The 20176-nt window shown below is 39.4% G+C and overlaps 1 protein-coding gene across 1 annotated transcript in view; it reads left to right on the top strand.

The window, feature by feature from the left end:
- Positions 1 to 16617, top strand: part of DEPTOR (DEP domain containing MTOR interacting protein) — a 72964-nt gene extending 56347 nt beyond the window's left edge. Inside the window, exon 10 of the mRNA XM_014870123.2 lies at positions 15098 to 16617. Within this exon, the coding sequence (XP_014725609.1) occupies positions 15098 to 15226 (129 nt within the window). The 3' untranslated portion in view covers positions 15227 to 16617. The remainder of the gene's footprint in view (positions 1 to 15097) is intronic.
- Positions 16618 to 20176: the final 3559 nt, after the last annotated feature.

The raw sequence follows: 20176 nt of genomic DNA on the forward strand, positions 1-20176 counted from the left end.
TTTAAAATTCTACCATGTTTCACAGAAAGCAGTAAACATTGCAGGGTTAACCTACCTGCTGGACTTACTGGTGGCTTGCTTTCAGTTTGAGCTTGTCTGAGCTCCTGGCCTGCTCCAAAGTGCTGTGAGTTGGGAGTCTGAGTGGAAAACTCAGTGATCTCAGGACAGAGCTCTGACTGCCCGCAGTGGCTGTGCTGGGACACATGGGCTCTGTCACACATGTGCACCTCAGTGTGGCAGCACTTGCCATCTCCTTATGTGTGACATCCTCTTCTGGGGGAATTTTCTGACAATTTATTTCTGACAAAATCCGTAATAGCATGATCTGCTGAAGATGTGTGAGAGGCTATAAGCTTTAGGACTTGATACCTCTTTAGGACTTAATAGGCTGGTAAATAGGATTACCACACATAGTCTGAAGTTTCAGGTGTGAAGCTGAGAAAATAGTTCAATAAATATCTATTCAATTAGCTTAATTAAAGTATTTTTGGTTTGCTGAAGTGTGTTTGCCTGTGATAGCATTGTGAGGAGAGTGGTTGCTGTAAGTGCATGAACAAGTGGGAGCTGGAGGCGATGTGAGGCTATGAAAGGAGTCAGTGTTGCGATGCGTTCTTCTGAGTTATTTGCAGCTCTCTTTAGCTGTCTGCTGTCGTCAGCAGTGCAGACAGGAACAGCAGGATTTTGAAGTTCCCAAGTTGCTTTAATATTCGTTATTGGCTGGCTGAAAAGTCTGGTTGTCTGCAGATGACATTGCTACATATTGCCAGCTGTTGTCAGTAAAACTAAATTTCTTTTTCTTCAGTGATTTATTCTGTAAGTTAATTTCTGCTTTTAAGGTGCAAAGTACTTTTTTAAAAGTTGCAACTTGACTTCCAACTAGTGACTTAAATTATGCATCACATTGTTATTTAGTGTGACATAACTGCAATAAAGTGTGATGGAACAAGCAGACCTAGCTAAGTATGAGGCTTGTGAGAGAGACAAATTAATCACTCATTTTGCTGATCATCTGTTCTTCCTACTGGCTGGAGAAATCAGTGCCCTACTCAAACTGTTAAAAGAAAGCTATCTGATTCCTTAAATTGATTCTTAGCAAATTAGTATTTATAGCTGTTACACCTAAGGTCCTCAAATCATACAAATTGCCAGTGGCTATTTAAGCTTTTCAAGCCTAGTTTTTCTAGCAGGGAGTTTGAAGGACCACATGCTGTCACTGGTACCAGTGCCTTCTGTTTGGAGCTCAGCTTGGCAACTGTAATGTGCAGCCAGGACCTTTTCTGCATGGTTCTGCTCTCCTGATCTCTAAAAGCTGGCATGAGGAGGAGATCAGCTTTATAAAGTTTCTGCCTGTGCATTTGTCTTCTGCATTCACAAACGATTATTTAATTTCAAATGGTTATTCACAAATGATGATTTCACTAGCAGAATAAGAACCGACTCCCAAGTGTAGTTGAGTTGCCACTGTGTCAAGAAGCCAATGGATGTTACTTTATCAGGATCATCAAGCCCATTTCATGCAATCAAAGGAACATCTGTACTATCTGATTAGTCCGAAGAATTCAAGTACTGCCAGAATAACAACATATTTCAGATTTGTAACATGGAAGATTAAAAGGCACACATTATAAGTGTCCAGCAGGGTGAAAACCGACCCCAAACCATGTGATGTCAGAGGAATTGCCAATGCCTTATATTCCTGCACTTGGAAAAAATTTGAACAGTGAGATTCTCGTGAAGTTGAATGTACCTCAAGCTGCAGAGAAACACAAAATCCATTTGATGGTCCTTGCCAACCTGACCTCGAACATGAGGATTGTATAACTGGCAAGCAAGATAAGTCAGTCTAAAAATTCTTAAAAAAATCTTTCCCCAGGAAAAAGTATCCCAAGTCTAATTTCCAAGTCTTTTAGAGGATAGTGAGAAAGGTAGAGAAGCATGGATATTTTAGGTGAGAAACTTCTTTGTAACTCCTAAAGGCACTCTATTGAGAGCTTGAAAACTGGGATTTATATTGTATCAATAAGGCACAAGGTACATGCCTCCATTTACTCCTCTCCATAAAGTTTAGCATAAAGAAGATACCTCACTGTTTGATGCTGGGCCTCTAGCCCTTCAAAGCACTCCAAGGATGCTTCAGTGCTAATTGAAGGTATTTGAAGGGTACTTTCATTTTTTCATGGAATTGAGCTTTAAATGAGAAGATGGAGTAGGCTTGGATAAATATTTATGCTGTGCACTAGCATATGGTGTTGTTGAAGCAGATGCAAATCAGTCTCAGAATTCATATCTTATACCAACATGGTACTAATTGTAGAAGAGCATAAATTACACGAATTGCCATCTGTTTTCAATTACAGCATGAAAACACTGAAGCAGGTTGGGATTTTCCTTTAGCTCTGTTATCAGCTTGCTGCTGAATTCGATAATTACATTAGAGTGAGTTGAGAATGGATGTATTTGGTAATGTGAGCACTCAGAAAAAGTTGCTGACAAACTGCTTTCATAGCTTGTCCATAAATAGAGAAGCAGCAGAGCTAAACATGCATAGTACTACCCACAATATGCTTCATTTTCTGATAGTATTTAATTATAAACTATAATATAAAGGTCCATTCTCCTCCAGAGAAACGTGGAAGCTGTATTCAAGCATCTATGACTTTAGAAAAATCTAATTTTAAGAACATCTAATATTTTTACTATAAAACCAGTCTGGTTTTGCAAAACCAAAGAAAATGCAAAGATTTTTTTCATTCCGTCTTTCATTTTATGCAGCAGTAACCATGACCTCAGATTTTATCTGCTATTGTCCATCACGGAGATTGGAGACTGAGCCACTAGGTAGGTGGATCTGGGACTGTGCCTGCTTCAGTAGATCATGAACCTGTGTTCTTCTGAGCCAGTGGATATAAAATTGACTAAAGAATCAGCCACCTTTATCTTGTACTAGAGACCAGGTGTGTGCCGTGACTATGTGGACCTGATAAAGAAATCAAAACTTGGCGTGTGAAAAGTCACATGCTGAGGTATGAGGGGAAAGACCCCCTCCCAGGCAGTTGGGAACATTGACGCAAACATCGCGCCAGCAGGATGTGAACTGCAAACTGCACACACAAAAGGAAACAGAGAAAAAAAATATTTTTATGATTGTCAGACCTGGTTTTGAGCAACAAGATCCATGTTACTCACTATAGAGAAAGGAATTAAGACAGTGGGAATTCCCAGGTGAAGTATAAAAATAGTGAGTTCAACTTTTTGAGTCTAAATGTTGCCTTTAACATCTTACCCTCCCTCCAAGGGACACAGGTTTAACAAGGTTTTACTTGCTTATCCCAGACCCAAATTTTGGCCTGCAGAGCAGTATTAGGTTTCCAATGCCGCTGTGTGATTTTTCCTAAAGACTCTTTTAACAGAGAGAGTTTTACTGGGCAATAAAATAACTTTTTTCTCTTTATAACAACTGAAACCTTATGTGAGTACAGCAAGTTTCATAATATCTCAGAGCTCTTTTTTCTGCATTCGCAGCAGTGTAGCTGACATTATAATTGACCTTGTTTGTAGGCCAGTCACCTAAAATGCTGTTGGGTAAGTGCCCCAATGTACTAATGTCTGTACATTGGCTCCTTCTCATCAATAAAAATACAAATAAAAAAAAAATTTCTGCAGCCTAATTATTGGAGATAAGTGGATTTTCTAAATTTAGTTACATTATTTTAATAAATTATAGTTTTAAAAATTGTTTTCAAGTAAGCAGTGTTTTATGACAGGGTAACCCAGGTATCTGAACACCCTGCCTTTATGAAAGTGTTTTCTTGATTTTTCTGAAGTCTTACAGCTGTAACCATTCAGAAAGAGACACAGCAGCACTGTAAAACAGGGTTGTGCTTGTGTTTTGATACAACTTCCAAGTTCCTGCATGGTCTATAGGCCATTGAATGGCGAGATCTAGCACCTGACGGAACAGCTGGGATTTCACCCATGCTCCAGGTGTCACAGCCTATTGCAGGTCACTCCCAGGTAGTCCAGGCTCTCTAAAGAGAGTACTGTCATCTGAAAAACTGATCTGCAGAATGCCTGAAATCTTTAAAAGGGTATCCTAAGTGTCTGCAAAAAAGACATAGAATTAGAGGCCACTACAGCAAAAAGCTCATTTTGAACTGCTTTTGCTCTCAACTGAGGATGAAAATTACTTTGTATTACTTGGTTTAGTTGCAGTACTCATTTCACTTGATGTCTTGGAGAGTTCCTCAGATGCTGTTGGTTTTACAAGACCATGGCTATCTCAGCTCTCTGCCCTGAGCACTCTAAGGATGCTGCTGCTCCGCAGCTGCTGCCCTACAGACTCTTGCCTGCACTTCTCTGTCTCTTCGTCTCTTGCTGCTGCTCAAGACACAAAGTGGCTTCCTTTCATGGTATAAGTGAATGATTCGGGAAGCATGTTGCATTAAAGCCAAGGCTCTGTTTAGCTAGCCAAACACGTGGAAAAACAATTGCACTTTTGTCTGTGCAAACAGAGAGCAGCTGTTTGTCTCAAAGAGCGCAGACTGTTCCTGCTCATGACACACTGGATACGGAGGGTGCTGAGGGTGCCTTGCCTGAGCCTGTCTGCCCCTGTAATTCCTTTGCTCGCACTTAGTGACTGCTTTTAACCAACATGGGACTTAAATGAACTGCAGTTCAGCATAATTATATTTGACCATGTAGGTAAACTGATACATAGTTTTAAAGTTCTTTATTCATTATGTGGTTTGGTTGTAGCAAATATAGTTCAGTTACAGATATACCAGGAAAAAAAAAGACACCAAAAGGTCAACCCAAGCATTAAAAGAAATTATTTCTGAGCTCAGACTCTGTGTTCTTCTGACACTGATGCAGTATTTTACCCAGAGCCATCTTTAGCCATTTGAGTTATTTAACATTTTCAGAACTGTTCTGTGGTAGGTATCAAATTGCACTATGCAATAAAAATGCTTATAAAGTTAGACATGCAGTCACTGGTTTGCTTTCCTGATGTGGCCCAGCTTGGCTCAGCTTTACCTGTGGGTATTTCTCGCTAGGACTCACATTAAGTCAGTGATTTTACACACCAATTCCCAATTAGGGCCGTGAAAAGCAGTGACCTATATTCCCCTATTCCATATTTATGGATGGTTTGTGTTTCATGGTGTTAGGTTCTTATGTTATTACTCTCCAGATATGTACAGATTGTGTTAATTTACCTTTGTGGATAATTCCTGTACGCTGTGTGGGTGTTTGCCTGACCACTCAGTGGATCTGTCAGCAAAACTCCACTGCTTGCAGAGCTGAGACTTGTGCAGCCCAAAAGAGTCGCCCTCCAAAGTGAGGGTTGTTCTCATAGGTTCTTAGGTCAACACTTCCTCCTCTAATTTGTCCACTCTGTTTGTGGAGTTTGTCCAGCAATGGTTTAATTCTCTTCCTGGTGAAGAAAAAGGACTTGAATTCCCACAGATTCCCATCATTTGGAAGGGAGGAAGAGAGGCAGAAACTATCTGAATCAATGATGAAGCCCTTGAGAATCTATGACTTTTTATATTATATTATGTGACTTACTGTAGTATGTTATAAAATAGACATTATCACATGCCTCTTTTTTTGTTTGTTTGTTTTGTTATGCATTTTATAGATTATGTTGTTTTATTCCTGTTGGGTTTTTTCAGTTGGAGACCAATTTTTTTGGAATACTATAAAAAATTCAGCCTCTTTTTTAAAAATGAAAGAAGTGTGTAATACGTATGTAATGAAAGTGTGTAATGGAGCCTTGCTCAGGCAAACCATCCACACCACTCTGCAGTCACAAACCAAGATGGAGCACAAGAATTATGAACTTATATTTTAATTTTGTAAATGGAGTTCATTTTCTCTGCTATGAGTTGCACTGTGCTCTGCTGGTATCCAGTTTCTAGCCCCCTGATGGAACAGTGAGCCAGTTTCACACTGGTGTAAAGAATGAACAAGGAACACATCTCTCAAGAGACAAAATCTTTTTTTATGCAAAGCCTGGATGCTTGCCTACTCCCACACCACCCACTCAACATCCAATTACACTTTCACTAGAGATATTTACAGAACTGAACACACATCTGCAATTTATTCTGTTCCATCCAGTAACCTCAGTTATGAAGGAAAGGCCATGGTGATTTTTTAGCCTTACAGCATCATGCAGTTGGTTATGAATTGTGAGGTTCCAGCTTTACTTTACTAATCCTATCAAGATTGCATGAACTCTTTAAAAAAAATAAAATACCGAAGATAAAAATCTAACTGGAATCACAACTTCTAGGACCTCAGATTTTCATCTCTTTTCCTCATTCCATTGTGACAGTGTAAAGCTTAGCAGAGTGAGAGCAAAAACTTCAGTGCTGCCTGTGTTTGCTTTTATGTAGAAGTTAGGTCTTAGGTCTTAGGCTCTTCTGTGGTACCACATTCAGCGTCTCTGTAGCCTGGGCTCTTTGCTGAGCATGTGGATTCCTTTGCTTTATGGCTATGGGTGACCTTTTAAAATAGAGAAATCCTGTATCAGCATAAATGCAGGCTGCATGTGTAAGTGTGTAAAAGAAACTGAGCTCTGCGTTCTCTCTCATCCACTGTTGTTCTCCTGCCTCAGATTTCTCTGCACTTGTTCTTGGTACCATAACATCCATCTTGTCATTGATTTCACTGGGCTTTATCTGAAACTTAAGGCTGCAGTTTACTGGTCTAAGTGTAAGCTCTGCCAGGAAGGTTGATCCTATCTTCACCTCCTTTTCATCTCCCTCTTTCCCTTTGCTTCCAAACAGATATGTATCTATTGCCTCCTTCTTCCATCCATGTCAGGCACATCAAGGAACTTACTTTGCCTGGAGACAAGTCCTTTCATTTATGTATTTTTGCTGGCACGGGATGAAAAGGATGAAAAGGGAGTGGTGTCTGGCTTTGGTGTGCTGCTCCCAGAGCTAGCACAAAGGGACAGGAGCACCTCTTGGGACTGCAGGCACCAAGTCCTGCTATGAACCTTCCTCTCCTTTGAAAGGGGTTTCATATCTGGATCCACAGACTCCTTGGCAATTCAAGTTGAGTGTATCCCTTTCTCTGAGCTGAAGGAGTTGTGAGGTTCCTAATCAGATTACTGATCCAGCTTTTAATAAACAAACACTTTTTTCCACATTTCTTTTAAAAGTAAAATTATCTTTTTACACCCTAAAGAGAATGAAACTTCATTGTCACTACAGGTGTTGTCACTAAGGGTTTTGTATACAAACCCATGATGTGGTATGTGAGGTAGAAGGTGATGTGGTAATTGGGAAGATTTATTCAAGAGATCTAACAACTGGCAAGGCAAACTCTTGTGGTTATCCACTTGTAAATGGCTCCTTTCTAGTTGGTAACAGCAATGAAAAGTATAAACGGTGTAGTTTTTTGTTTCTTTGTGACAAAGTCACAATCTTAAATGGAAGTGTTTACTTTCACTCATTTCTCAACTTCACATTTCATATTTAAATTAGATTTTAAAAAATGACACCTTGACTTCCGTCTGTTTGCTTGAAGGGCAGTGGTGCTTGAGAGGCAGGAGTGGGAGGAATGGTTCCCAGCATCTGCAGAAGAGCAAGGGAGTGCAAGAGGGAAAGGATCCCATTGGAAAGATACCTCTTCTTTTAAAATGGTGGAAGCTTGGATGTCCCCTTCTTCATTGCAGAAAGCTGGAAAGCTATGTTTCAGATGTTATGTTCTTGTAGCACCTAAGCCTTGCCCAAATTTTGCTGAAATCTGTCAACAAGACAAGAAAAGCCAAAGCATCTATATTGACTCCTGAAACAAGCAATGGTAAAGGCTGTATTTTCTTCTCTTTTAGCTTTGCTTTTTCCTTCTCAGTTTCAGGAGTTTAGTAACCTTCCTAGGTAAGAGGTGGGCCATACCACAGGAATCAACCAATAAGTTCTCAATTTTAGAACTGGCCCAGAGCTTTCGAAATATCTAAAGTGTGAAAAGTTTGATTTGTTGGGTATCCTGCTGATGACATCTCCAGGTCACTGACAATTGCAAAATGTTAACCCTTCAGTCCTGATTTCATGGATGCCCATAAGGAAGGGGTCTTACTGACAGCATGGCCTGATATTTAATAGAAATCAGGACCTTGTAGGTCTTTTATGCACATAGAAAACAGATGGGTTTGCTAACCACATGTGGAGGACTTTCCTCTGGAAGATCACAGTGAATTTCAGAATACCGTAAGGAAGCAATTACAAGTTTGAGCTACTCAAACCTCCCAGCTGATCCTTGTCCCTGCCGGATTAGTAGGACATGAAAAAAGTATTTATTTATAATTATTGAGGGTATCTGTATAACAGAAATGTAAGCAGGCTGTCTCTGTAATGGATTTAATTTTAATTTTCATTAGCAAGAAGAAAAGCAATTACCATTGGGATATACTTTTCTTTTTGAAATAGTTATATTGTCAATTCTGGTAAGAATTCTACTCTATAAAATTGTCAAAATACACTTTTGTTTGAATACTCCAGCATTTTTTAGTATTTTCTTTCATACAGTTGCCACGTGTACAGTAATATTCACACCTTCAGTGGAAATTAATTGGTGGCAGTGTTTCCAACATCTCTTTATGCTGTTAATTGCTGATGCCAGAGCTGTTATCAGGACCAAACAGCCCATCAAACCTTTTTGTTTGGTTGACCTTGTTGCTGTTGAAGGAGAAAACTCGAGTGTACTGGCATAGATTTTGTGCAGTTTTAGACCCTGAATATTTCCATTGCTTCCTAGATAATGGGGTAAAGTATCAGTGCTGCTGAAAAACAGTATTTTTGCCACTATCTTTACTGTGTAATTGCATAATCTAGCTTTGGATTTGAGAATTTCAAGCCTACATTATATTTGGTAACATTGATTGCTTTGATACCTATTTGATCTGCAATTTTAGTACCATTTGTACTTTCTGAAAGAGTAGTTAACAAACAAAACACCAAAAAAACACTAAAACCCCGCAGTCAATCAAACAAACAAACAAAAAAGCAGAGTAGATTCCAGACACTGGTATGGGCACTGAAATGTAAATGACAAATCCTTTGAGAATTAGCACCTCACCCCCCCCAGCTGCTGGAGTGGGGCACACGCATTTGCTCCTGTGGGAAGGGCAGTCCCCTGCCATCCCCAGCCAAGCTGCCTCTTCTGCCTCTTCATCTGGATGGGTTTTTAAAAAATTATTTCAAATTAAGGTGCCCGTGTAATCATGGTCTTATCCTAGTGTTTTGAGATATATTATCTGTTGACTGTGCACGGCTGTTACTTGCTTTGTACCAGAGATGAACAGTCGGACTCACTGCATCTATACATTTAAATGTCTTTTTTAGGGCTGTCCCAAACAGCAATGATCACTTAAGTCAAAGTCTACAATAGGAATTTCCAGCTCTTCATAAACTTTCACAACACCCTTCTAAAAATGTGTGCCTAGAAAAAGAAGGAACATTTTAAAAAGATATTTTAATATATTAGGTTCAAAGAAGTCCAGCAAGCAAGGCTTGGCTCCACAGGGAGAGCTAACACTAAAACCTACAGTGCAAACAGAATCTGAATATCCAAGGATCTAGGCTAGCTGTTCCTCTAAGAACATTCCTGTAGCATTTATAAATATTAAGGTCATCCTGAGGCAGAACTAACAAAGAATTAGTGACAGGTAGGCAATGTTTTTATTTAATGATTGGCTTTAAGGCAGTTGCACAATTCCACACCCATGCCTGCAGACAGTCCCTGACATCCCTTAAAAGGATCCCACAGTCGTCCTCATCTCAGCTCCTGATCAACACCAGCTCAGCTGTCCAGCCCTGGTGCAGGCAGCCCCCTGTGAGGGAAGAGCTTTGGTTTGGCCAGCAGGCAGTTGTCCCAGCAGGAAAATCAAGGGGTGTGGATGTACATCTGCAGGGCAGCTTGGCAAGATTGAGGAGGGGCAGGCAGCCAAAGATTGCCGTGGAGGAAAGAGCAATTACCAGTGAGGGGGAGGAAGGGTTGTGCAGTTCCAAGTACAGCACAGTCCTGATTTTGGCCACTAAATGTTACGGTAAAACGAATTATTCTCGCCTCTTCTTGCCATCTTCCGTCCAATGATAAATGGCATGATGAATCTTTGCTAACTTCTTTAAACTACAGGTTCCTAGATCCTTTTTGTTCAAATGTAAGCCCAAACTTGATGTTTATATCTTTATTGGGACACCTGGATTTGGTTAAACCTTCTGTATGCACCATGGAAAACCCACAGAAAGACAGAGGTGCCTTTTCTACTATACCTGCTTCCATGAGGTGCCGTTTCCCAAGGTGGGAAATTGAAATACTCAACAATAAATGCTTATTGCTGTAATACTTAAATATTTGAAATAGTTAAGGGAGGGTTTTTTATTTTATTTGAGTGTTGCTTTATTTAACTATTATTAGTTCTGTGGTTTTTAGATTACCACATCCTGACCAACAGAATGGTCGGAATTTATTCTCGGCTGTGTCATTTCTTGAAGTCTAAAGGATAAAAAGGGATGGTTATCTCTTGTGAAGCTCCTTGGAGAGCAATGAGGAAATGAGCAATAAAAGGTTCTTTGAGGCTCTTTTAACTGTAGTTTATCATCTATTATAGTTACTGATGTGTGGAAACCAACAGAAATATTTTATATGTTTGTAGTTACAAAGCCCTTAACAGCTGCAGCTATGAGCTGAGCACTCACAGCTTTTTGAAATGTGTTTTTATAAATGCAACATTAAATCATTATGTTTTTGTAAACCAGTTTCCTTAAGAGAATTCCTGAGATAATAATATATGGGTTGACATATTCAGTCAGGGCTGGTGAGTGGATGCTCTCTTGCTCTTGCTTGTTTTCTGATTTCAGTAGAGCAATGCACAATATTTTTGGAGTAGGATTAATGATGACTAAAATGCACAAAGCAGCACTGCATTTCATTTCCCCTCGCTGGATGCAGAGCTGAATGGGAAATCAGGTTAAGGAGTGAGTAGAGGGCAGTCAGCATAACAAAGGGATCAGACTATGCAAACCTCTCACCAGGATTGGAGGACACAGCAAATGGCTCCACATTTCTTCATCCCCGAGGGAGCCAGGTACTGAATTTGCAGAGACAGCCCTCAGGAGCACTGGTCAAGCAATTACTGTGGAGAGAGCTTTCAACCCCCAGGGCAGTTGGGCAGTAGGTTTATCTCCTGTTCCTCATGGGTCTTCTCCTGCAGTTTTAGGATGGGACTGTGCTCTTCTGTGTGTTGCCCTCCCCTCTGCATTTCTCTTCTCATCCGGCCTGGGTAGATTTCTTACATCTAATCCTCTCCACTGGGAATGATGAAACTAATAAGCCATGTGGATCCACTGCAGAGGAGGGCACGAAGGGAGCTGTTCTCAGCCTGTACGCTTTGCTGGTTAATCGTACCGCCAAGGGCATATGATAAAACAAACACATTGAGAATGCAGACGTGTCAGCTCTTGTCTTCCACAAAAAATTCACTCTTTGGCATCCAGATTGCTGTTCACATTGTGCCTGTACCATCTGCATTTACACCATGGCAGCCCTGGTGTGGGTGACTGGCTGGTCTGAAAGTCTGTTCCTCTGAATGCAGGGGTGTTCCCCAAAGGGCATATTTATCCATTGCATGTGTGAACCTGGCCAAACACGAGTCCCATGCATTGGGATTCCAGTAACTCAAGAAATCAGAGAATATGCAACAGTAAAACAAAGATCAGCCATTCAACTTCCAAAAAGTGCTTTAAGCCAGAAGAGACAATGTTGTTTCTGCAGGTCTGTTTTAAATCAACCCAAATATTATTTATAGAGCCAGAGCTATAATTCAGTAAAACTTGATATAATCTTGGAAAGCCATAGAAAGTATTAGGAAATACCACTGGAAGCTGAGACCTACAGATACTGAAATAATCTGCATTTTAAAATAAATAGGCATGCCAGTTAAATACTAATTAGACACACTGCAGAGGATGCTGGGTTACCTTTACAAAAATCCTTAACATTTAGAAGGCTTTGCATGCAAAAACTGAACCATTTTCCCAATGCTACTTGCAGCTGAAATATTCATATATAGGAAAGATTACTGCCATGGGAGTTTATTCAGTTGCATCACTAAATGCCATACTTTGGTGATCATTTAGGCTACCAGTAAGGCTACTTCCAGGATCTTCAGCTCTGCAGAGGAGTTCTGAGGGTAAGGAGTAAGGTACAAGAGTCTACCATCCCTTTGGGGTCTGGTGCTGCCACTCTTCCAGTGCAGAGGCTCTAAGTAGCAGATATTAATGTAATCAGTGACATTTTAAATGAAAAGTTTCATTTTTGGATTGGGTTTTCTTCCTCTATAACTTTTCTTAAATTGATAGCTACATTCTGTCCATTTTACAGAAATACAAATTGAGTTTCACCAAACATTTTACTTGAGAGGAAAGTTAGTTGGCACTTAACAAAAGTTAAGTGACTTGACATGTGAGAAAATCTGCTTTAGAGCTAGCATTTAGGACACCAGACTTGCTTCCCACCTCTCTCACATCCATTTCTATCTTATGCTTCTGCCTAAATAGGAAAAGTGAAAAATCATAGACTGATAGAATTGTTACTGCTGGAAGAGACTGATTGGTCTAATAGTATCAAGTCCAGCCATTAATCTGACACTGCCATGTTCACCACTAAACCATGTTCCCAGGTGCCACATCCACACAGGTATTTTAACACTTGCAAGGATGGTGGTTCTATCACTTCCCTGGTCAGCCTGTTCCAATGTCTGACCACCTGTTCCATGAAGAAATTTTTTCTCATATCACTGAATCAAATAGATTGGAAAATACCTCTGAGATCATCATGTCAAAGCTATGACCAAACAGCATTAAGTCAACTAGACCTGGCACTAACCCTCTCCTGGTGCAACCTGAGGCTGTTTCCACTTGCTCTGTCACTTTTTACCTGGCAGAAGACACCAACCTCCACCTGGCTCCAGCCTCCTTTCAGGTAGTTGTGGAGAGTAATAAGGTCTCCTCTGAGCTTCCTTTTCTCCAGGCTAAACAGCCTCAGCTCCCTCAGCTGCTCCTCATCAGACTCGTGCTCCAGACCCTTCCCCAGCTGTGTTGCCCTTCTCTGGACACACTCCAGCCCCGTGGTGTCCTTCTTGTAGTGAGGGGCCCAGAAGTAGATACAGCACTTGAGGTGTGGTCTCACCAGTGCTGAGAACAGGGGGAAAATCCCTGCCCTGGTCCTGCTGGCCACACTGTTTCTGATCCAGGCCAGGATGCCATTGGCCTTCTTGGCCACCTGGGCACAGCTGGCTCATGTTCAGTCACTGTTGACCAGCATTCCCAGATCCTTTTCCAAGGGCAGCTTTCCAGCCACTGTTCCCCAGCCTGTAGGACTGCATGGGGTTGTTGTGACCCAAGTGCAGGACCCAGCACCTGGCCTTGTTGAACCTCATAAAATTGACCCCAACCCATTGAGCTAGTGTGTCCGTATAAAATAAAGCATGAAAATTTCTGGTGATACTTGTTTCATAGCTTCTTTCTTACAGATTCAAGGTGACTTACAGGTAAGATAATCTTGTAGTAAATGTATCGTTTCCATTGAAACATCAGGACAATATTATTATTCACTTAGGCTCCTTATTTTTACAATTAAAAAATATAGATGTAGACACCAGACACATTTTTTTACCTTTTTACCAAACACTGTAATGTTATGATTTGATACAGAAAAGTCTTAATGTCTTTGAGGAATCAGTATTATTTTCTTTTCCTGCATATATTTACAATGTTAATGTGACTTTTTCTTTGTTTAAGTGTTTTAAGATGTACAGTGATATTGGTCAGTATATTTCTATCAAGACTGTTTTGCTTGAAAATGGCCTATGATCATATGAAACCTCCAATCTTTGTATTTATTATAGCTTTTACAAACAAAGTACTAGCATGTTTGAAATTAATTAATTAGCCATACTTGGTGAACTAAATCAAAACCAGTCACAAGTCTGTGACATTTTAATCTGTTCTGACTTAATCTTCCATGATATAATTTTTTAAATTTTAGCTCCATTTAGTTCATGTTATACCACTGGAAGTTTTGGCACTGAATCTAGTGAAGTTATCATCCAAACCTTGCCCTGAGCCTGGAAACATGGTGCACATTTTTACTGTGATTACCAAGAGCTGAATAAAATTATTTCTAAGAAAGCATTTAAGACAAACTAAAGATAACAGACTGCAATAGCCAGAGCTGTCTACATAGAATCATAGGATGGTTTGGGTTGGAAGGGACCTTAAAGATCATCTTGTTCCCACCTCCCTGCTTTCAACAGGGACACCTTTCACTAGGCCAGATTGCTCGAAGCTCCATCCAACCTGGCTTTAAACAGTTCCAGGGCATCCACAGCTTCTCTGAGCAGCCTGTGCCAGTACCTCACCACACTCACAGTAAAGCATTTCTTCCTAATATCTGATCCAAAACAACTCTATTCCAGTTTAAAGCCTTTGCCCCTTGACCTGCCAGTCCAGGCCCTTGTGAAAATAGTCCCTCTCCATCTTCCTTGTAGGGTCCTTTTAGGTACTGGAAGGCCACAATAATGTCACCCAGAAATCTTCTCTTTTCCAGGCTGAACAAACCTAATTCCCTTAGCCTTAATTCCTTATAGAAGAAGTGCTCCATCCTTCTAATCATTTTTGTGGCCTCCTTTGGACTTGCTCCAACAGCTGTTGTCCTTCCTGTGCTGGGGACCCCTTAGTTGGATGTCCCATATTATTTGCAAAGTACCATCGATACCATAAAATATCACTGATACAAAAAAAATAACATTGTTATAAGAAAAAATGATTTATATAGGACCTCAGAATCTCAAATATTGGAAAGTTGAATTCCACTAATTTGAAAGTTGAAGTGGTGTTTAAAATAAAAAAATATGGAAAATTAACTTGCCAGATTAATTCTAAGAAATGTGGGGGCTTTAAAGAGATGATGTGAAGAGTTCTGGAGGTTTTGTCTGCCCAGGAGTTGATTGTACATCTGTGTAATTAACCAAACACAATAAAGTCTAATGCATGACTCATTTTGCTGCTTGCTTTCTCCTCAGGTTTGCCAATTTGTCGTGTCTGTCAATGGCCTCAATGTTCTCCATGTGGATTACAGGACAGTAAGCAACCTCATCCTGACTGGCCCTCGAACAATTGTGATGGAAGTGATGGAAGAAACGGAGGCCTGAGAAGGCAAAAAACCCTATTACTGGACATTTTTGTGACAAATAGCAACAGCCATGGAGCGGCATGACACAAGGCAGCAGAATGTTATTGTGTCTGATGTTTTTGCTTTTAGGGGAGGGGGTTCTCTTTCATTTAACAATAATAGCACTGGTGATTATGCTAAGGTGTGAGCAATAGATACCAGCATATCTTCACTGCGGACTTCTCTGTGCCCAACAGAGACAAGATCAGGGCCTTTAGGTGGTCTGTCCAGCCATGGCTGCATGGGTCAGAATGGGTTCCAGCCTAAGAGGCCGTGGACCTCCAGTCCAGTCCACTACTGGATCAAAGCACTTCAGGAGGTGAAAGAGACAAGCTCTGTGAGGTCAGGATGTCACAGATGGTTTCCATGAGATACTGACAGTGATAAACTTTGTCCTGGTGTCCAGCTTTGTCCCTGGAGCATGTGCAGTCACAGTTACTCTCTCCTTGGGCTGAGGGACAGCTGACTAAATCCTGGCTTGATTATAGTCAAACACAAATGAACTGCAAATGCATGACAAAAGTGTCTGTGCTCTGTAGAGGATAGTCTGGTATGAATGTTTGGGCTTGACTGATTACACGGGTTAGTCTAGAAAGAAAAGGGAAAAACGTGTGGTACTTTTACAGAAACTGCCTTTGAAAATTGGTCTTTTGGTTTCAATGCCTGTGTGCTGGATTAGATGCTTGAGTACAAAATAATGATTTTGAGGTTTTTTCCATATCTGTAAAGGAAAGGTGCCTCAGTCTTGCTATTCATCACTTTGGAGAAATTTTGGACACCTTAATTCCCAGAAGAAGAATATTTGTCAGGTTGTAGTAGGAAATCCACAGTGTTAGCATAAGGAAGAATACATTCATATTCTCCAGTAGCAAAAGTACACTTCAAATTGAAGCAATGTACTTGAATGTACATTAAGCTTATCAGCACTTTCCAATCATCTGATGTTTTGCAAAGAACCAACTTCCCTCATGACCTGCATTTGACACTATTACAAATAAAACATTGCATTTAACTGACTCTTGTTTCTCAAACAGTAGGATTTTTTCATTGATGAATTCATGGAAGAAATATTTTTTAAAAACATATATAAAAATTCCGTATTCTGGAGAGTTACATGACTCTTCAACTCAATGTTAAGGGGACTGCATGGGTTTTCTTTGATCTTTAAATTGAATGAATACATCCTGCTCCACAAAATTATAAATACGTTTTACAGACTTTCTCTGCTGTCTAAATTTTACAATTAAAGCTTGACTTTCTATATGCACAAATACTTCAATTATGGGGTGGGAAAAGTATTTTTCCTCAAATAATATTGAAACATGTTTTGTATTAAATATTGTTCTCACTAAATAAATTGCTCTTTCAGTATGTTTTTCCTTCATTCAAACACTTCAGAGATACAGCAAGTCTTCAAACTCATATATTCCTGCAGCTTTTTAGGAAGAAGTCTTTGTGCTCCTTGTTTCTAGTTTTGTATATCTGTGGTTGTATTTTCACCAAGAAAACTTCTCATATTCCACTAACATGCAGCAGTGCAGGATGATATAAAATTGCAGCTGCTTACTCGATACTAACCAGGCACGAGAGTATTTGGAGGTTTGTTCAAACTGTCATCTGCTATGGCAGTTCTTAATCCCAATTGTACTATCCAGAATTTTGGTACACATGTATAAGCCATAGCTGGTTACATTTCACAGGTCATCTAAATTAAATAGCTGGGCACATAATGTTGTGTTAGATTGTAATAACTGTCCATGGTATCCACTCAGATCAGTTGGAAACAATCTTCTTGTTCCAGAAATGTTTTAGTATTCTGTAAGTATTTTGAGTTTGTGAATCCAGGAATGCTTCTCCAAATATTTCTATTTAATTTCTATTTTTTTTTTTTAATTTTCTCTTTTTTTATTCTTTTCTTTTTTCTCCCCTGGGTTGTTTTGGTGGCTTAGCCCCTTGAAAATATAAATTCTGCATGTTAGGCTAAGTTAAATATGACAATTGAAGGATTTTCTTAGCAAAATGCTAATGATTCTCTCTAATGCCATTATGGGTTCGTCTGTATTACATCTCTTGCCTTAGTTAATATTCTGCTACAAGTTGTCTGTAGCTTACAGATAATTAAGAAACTGGGTCAGAATTTGGCTTAATAATGCATTATAGAGTGCACTTCAGACTGGAGCAAAAAGAGTAGCAATGGGGGCAGGGAGAAATCTGTGCATTTCATTATGTTACAGATTGGAGATGGCATCTTGATTTACAAGATACATTAGTCTCCATCACAATTTGAGCACAGCTACTTGCCTTCTGTTTAACAGGGATTTCCATATTGTGTTCTCAGCTTGACTGACAATCCGGGATTTAATTAATTCTTTCCCTCTTCAACATGACAAAGATATTCAAATTATGTCTGCAATGAAATTTTATATTTTGGAAAAAAGGATGGAAAGTAAACAATTAAGCTATGAAATACCTTCTAATTAAATTGCAATTTGTCTGCACATAGTGCTGCATATGCTCCAAGACATCCCAGAGGAGTCAGTGTCAAACTCTCACATGCTTCAGAGGGCACAGCATTTCAAATATAACAGAGCACCTTGCTTCCTGCAAAGTGCCAGGGGAAATGTAAGATTATTCACAGAAGTGAGGCATTTCAGGAGATGCATGAATATCACAGTGTAGAATGAGGCAAGAAACCAGAAATAAAAAAAAAACCCAAAACCCTGGCATCAGCAGTAATAGCTTCATTAAAAAGACAGGCATTTTTGTAAGACATACTCTCTTCTGTGATCCCATTTTTGATTACTGTCAATCTTGCAAGATCCTCTAATAAATCTTTAAGCCTTAATCACTCAAATTAGTGCCATTCCTCTGTACATGTACATTTGCAAATAATTTATGGACATCTTCAAGCCATGTAATATTTAATTAAATTCAAGCAGCAGTTAAACTAATTGGAGCATTAAATCAGTGCAAAATTTCTCATATTTTCCCCTGTTATATTTCCTACAAGATACATTATTTTCATTATCTTTTTCAAGATCAAATACCATGTGTATAGTGTTGAACACATCCAGTTCCACAGCTAGTCCCATGGAAGGCATTTCATTCCCACAATGATGCAATAATCCACTTCAGGTGCATCAGAACTTAATTGTCAGCATTTTAGGTCTGCATAGAAGCTGAAAATAAAATTTTCAGAATTAAAAAGACATTGTGTCATAGCAGCATCTGAAAGTGGGTGTGGCCTGCTGTACCTTCTTCTATGAGATTACATTCCGGAAGAGGTTTGGAATGAAAAGGTCATTCAATATGACCGTTTTTCAAAGTGTTTTTCTTAATTTTCTGCTCATACCCTCACTAATGACTACAGTGCTAGGGATGTGTCAAATGCTTTCCCAGAACTGTTGGTTTAAAGGTGAGCTTGTTCCCTTAGTGTGGTCCTGATCTCTGAGAAATTTGCCCCAGTGCAGTTCGAAGAACAACATGAGATCTGAATTTGGTGCCTCTTGGCCTTCAGACCAGAGACATTCTCTGTACTGACTTGATGTACTAACATAGACATACACAAACTAGAATAGTCTGAGGATTAGGAAGAAGCAGCAATTAACTCCTTTCTTCTTCTGTGCTGACAGCTATAATGCATGGAGGTTTCCTTTTTCTTATCAAATTATAGGGTAATGTTCTAATAATTTCAGACATTTCTAGGAAGTAAATAGTAATTTTTATTGTTAATTTTTTTAGATAAGTATTATTCTAATTCTGGAGACAGGAGAAACTGAAACAATATGTTTTGCAAAAGTGTTTGTCTAATGAAAGACAGACTGAGAAATCAGTTGTTGCAATTAAGAGTGTTTTTTTCCCAGTGTGTAATTGGAACTAGACCGCTTGTGTAAGTGAAAAAGCATGTGTATGTCACAAACATAAGTACAGTTAGACCACCCCACTCTGCAAATGAAGTGAGAGAATTTCTACCCTTTTACAATAAAATTGTCATTAAAGATTTTCATAGATCACACTTTTTAAATGTCTTTATCTGGTGGGTGATGTGGCTTATATTTTTCACCTATATGTGTTACTTTAAAAAAGAGAAAAAGTACCTGCCAATTCAGTAATTCCCTTTGTATACTCACAGTGCAGATAAAAATATCATTAATGTTCCAGAGAGGCGGAGTGATTTTAAACCATTAGATTTCCCTACAAACTTGTACATAAATAAATATTTATAGCTTAATTTTTAAAAGGAGCAACTAATGCAAGAGACAATTTAAGAATGTCAAAGGATGTCACAGCAATCAATGATACAATTAATTTATGCGATAAAGACAGTGTTTCATGTATAGCTGCCTAATCTTTGTACTTGCAATTCCTCAGGAAAATACTGAATATTCAGAAGGGAGTAGCTATAACTGTCAGACTGAATGGCCTGTAGGAAAATGGCTGTTGTTTTGCAGTTAGGTATCCCCTCTCTTGGCCATGGGAGCTGTGAATTTCCAGTACTGTTGAAACTCAAGTTTTATAAGCACACATTTAAAAGGCAACTCTTAGCTTTAAGACCAGGGGTTTGAAGCAGACACTGAAATTTAGGTAGCACAAATTGTTGTAATGCCTCTTCTACAAAGATGCTGCCATATATCCGTAGGTTTCCCATCCTGTGTCACCATAAGTTTCCTTGAACTTAAGAGTACAACAGTCTCCTGCTGGCTTTTGTATGGCCTTGTCAAATAACAATCATAATTTCTTTCCAGAATTTGCAGGTGATTTACAGAGGAAAACTCTCCTTTATGTGCAACCTCTTGTTTCTGCTCCTAAGGTGCCTCTACATAGAGATGTGTACAAACTGCTCCCTAGATTACAGTACATAGACAGCTAGTGGTATTCTGACCACTTCAAGTAGTCATTTCCATCATGCCTCAGCAGCTGAACTCCTCCT

Source organism: Sturnus vulgaris, chromosome 1 (assembly GCF_052056855.1).
Source record: "Sturnus vulgaris isolate bStuVul1 chromosome 1, bStuVul1.hap1, whole genome shotgun sequence".
NCBI classification, from domain to species: Eukaryota; Metazoa; Chordata; class Aves; order Passeriformes; family Sturnidae; genus Sturnus; species Sturnus vulgaris.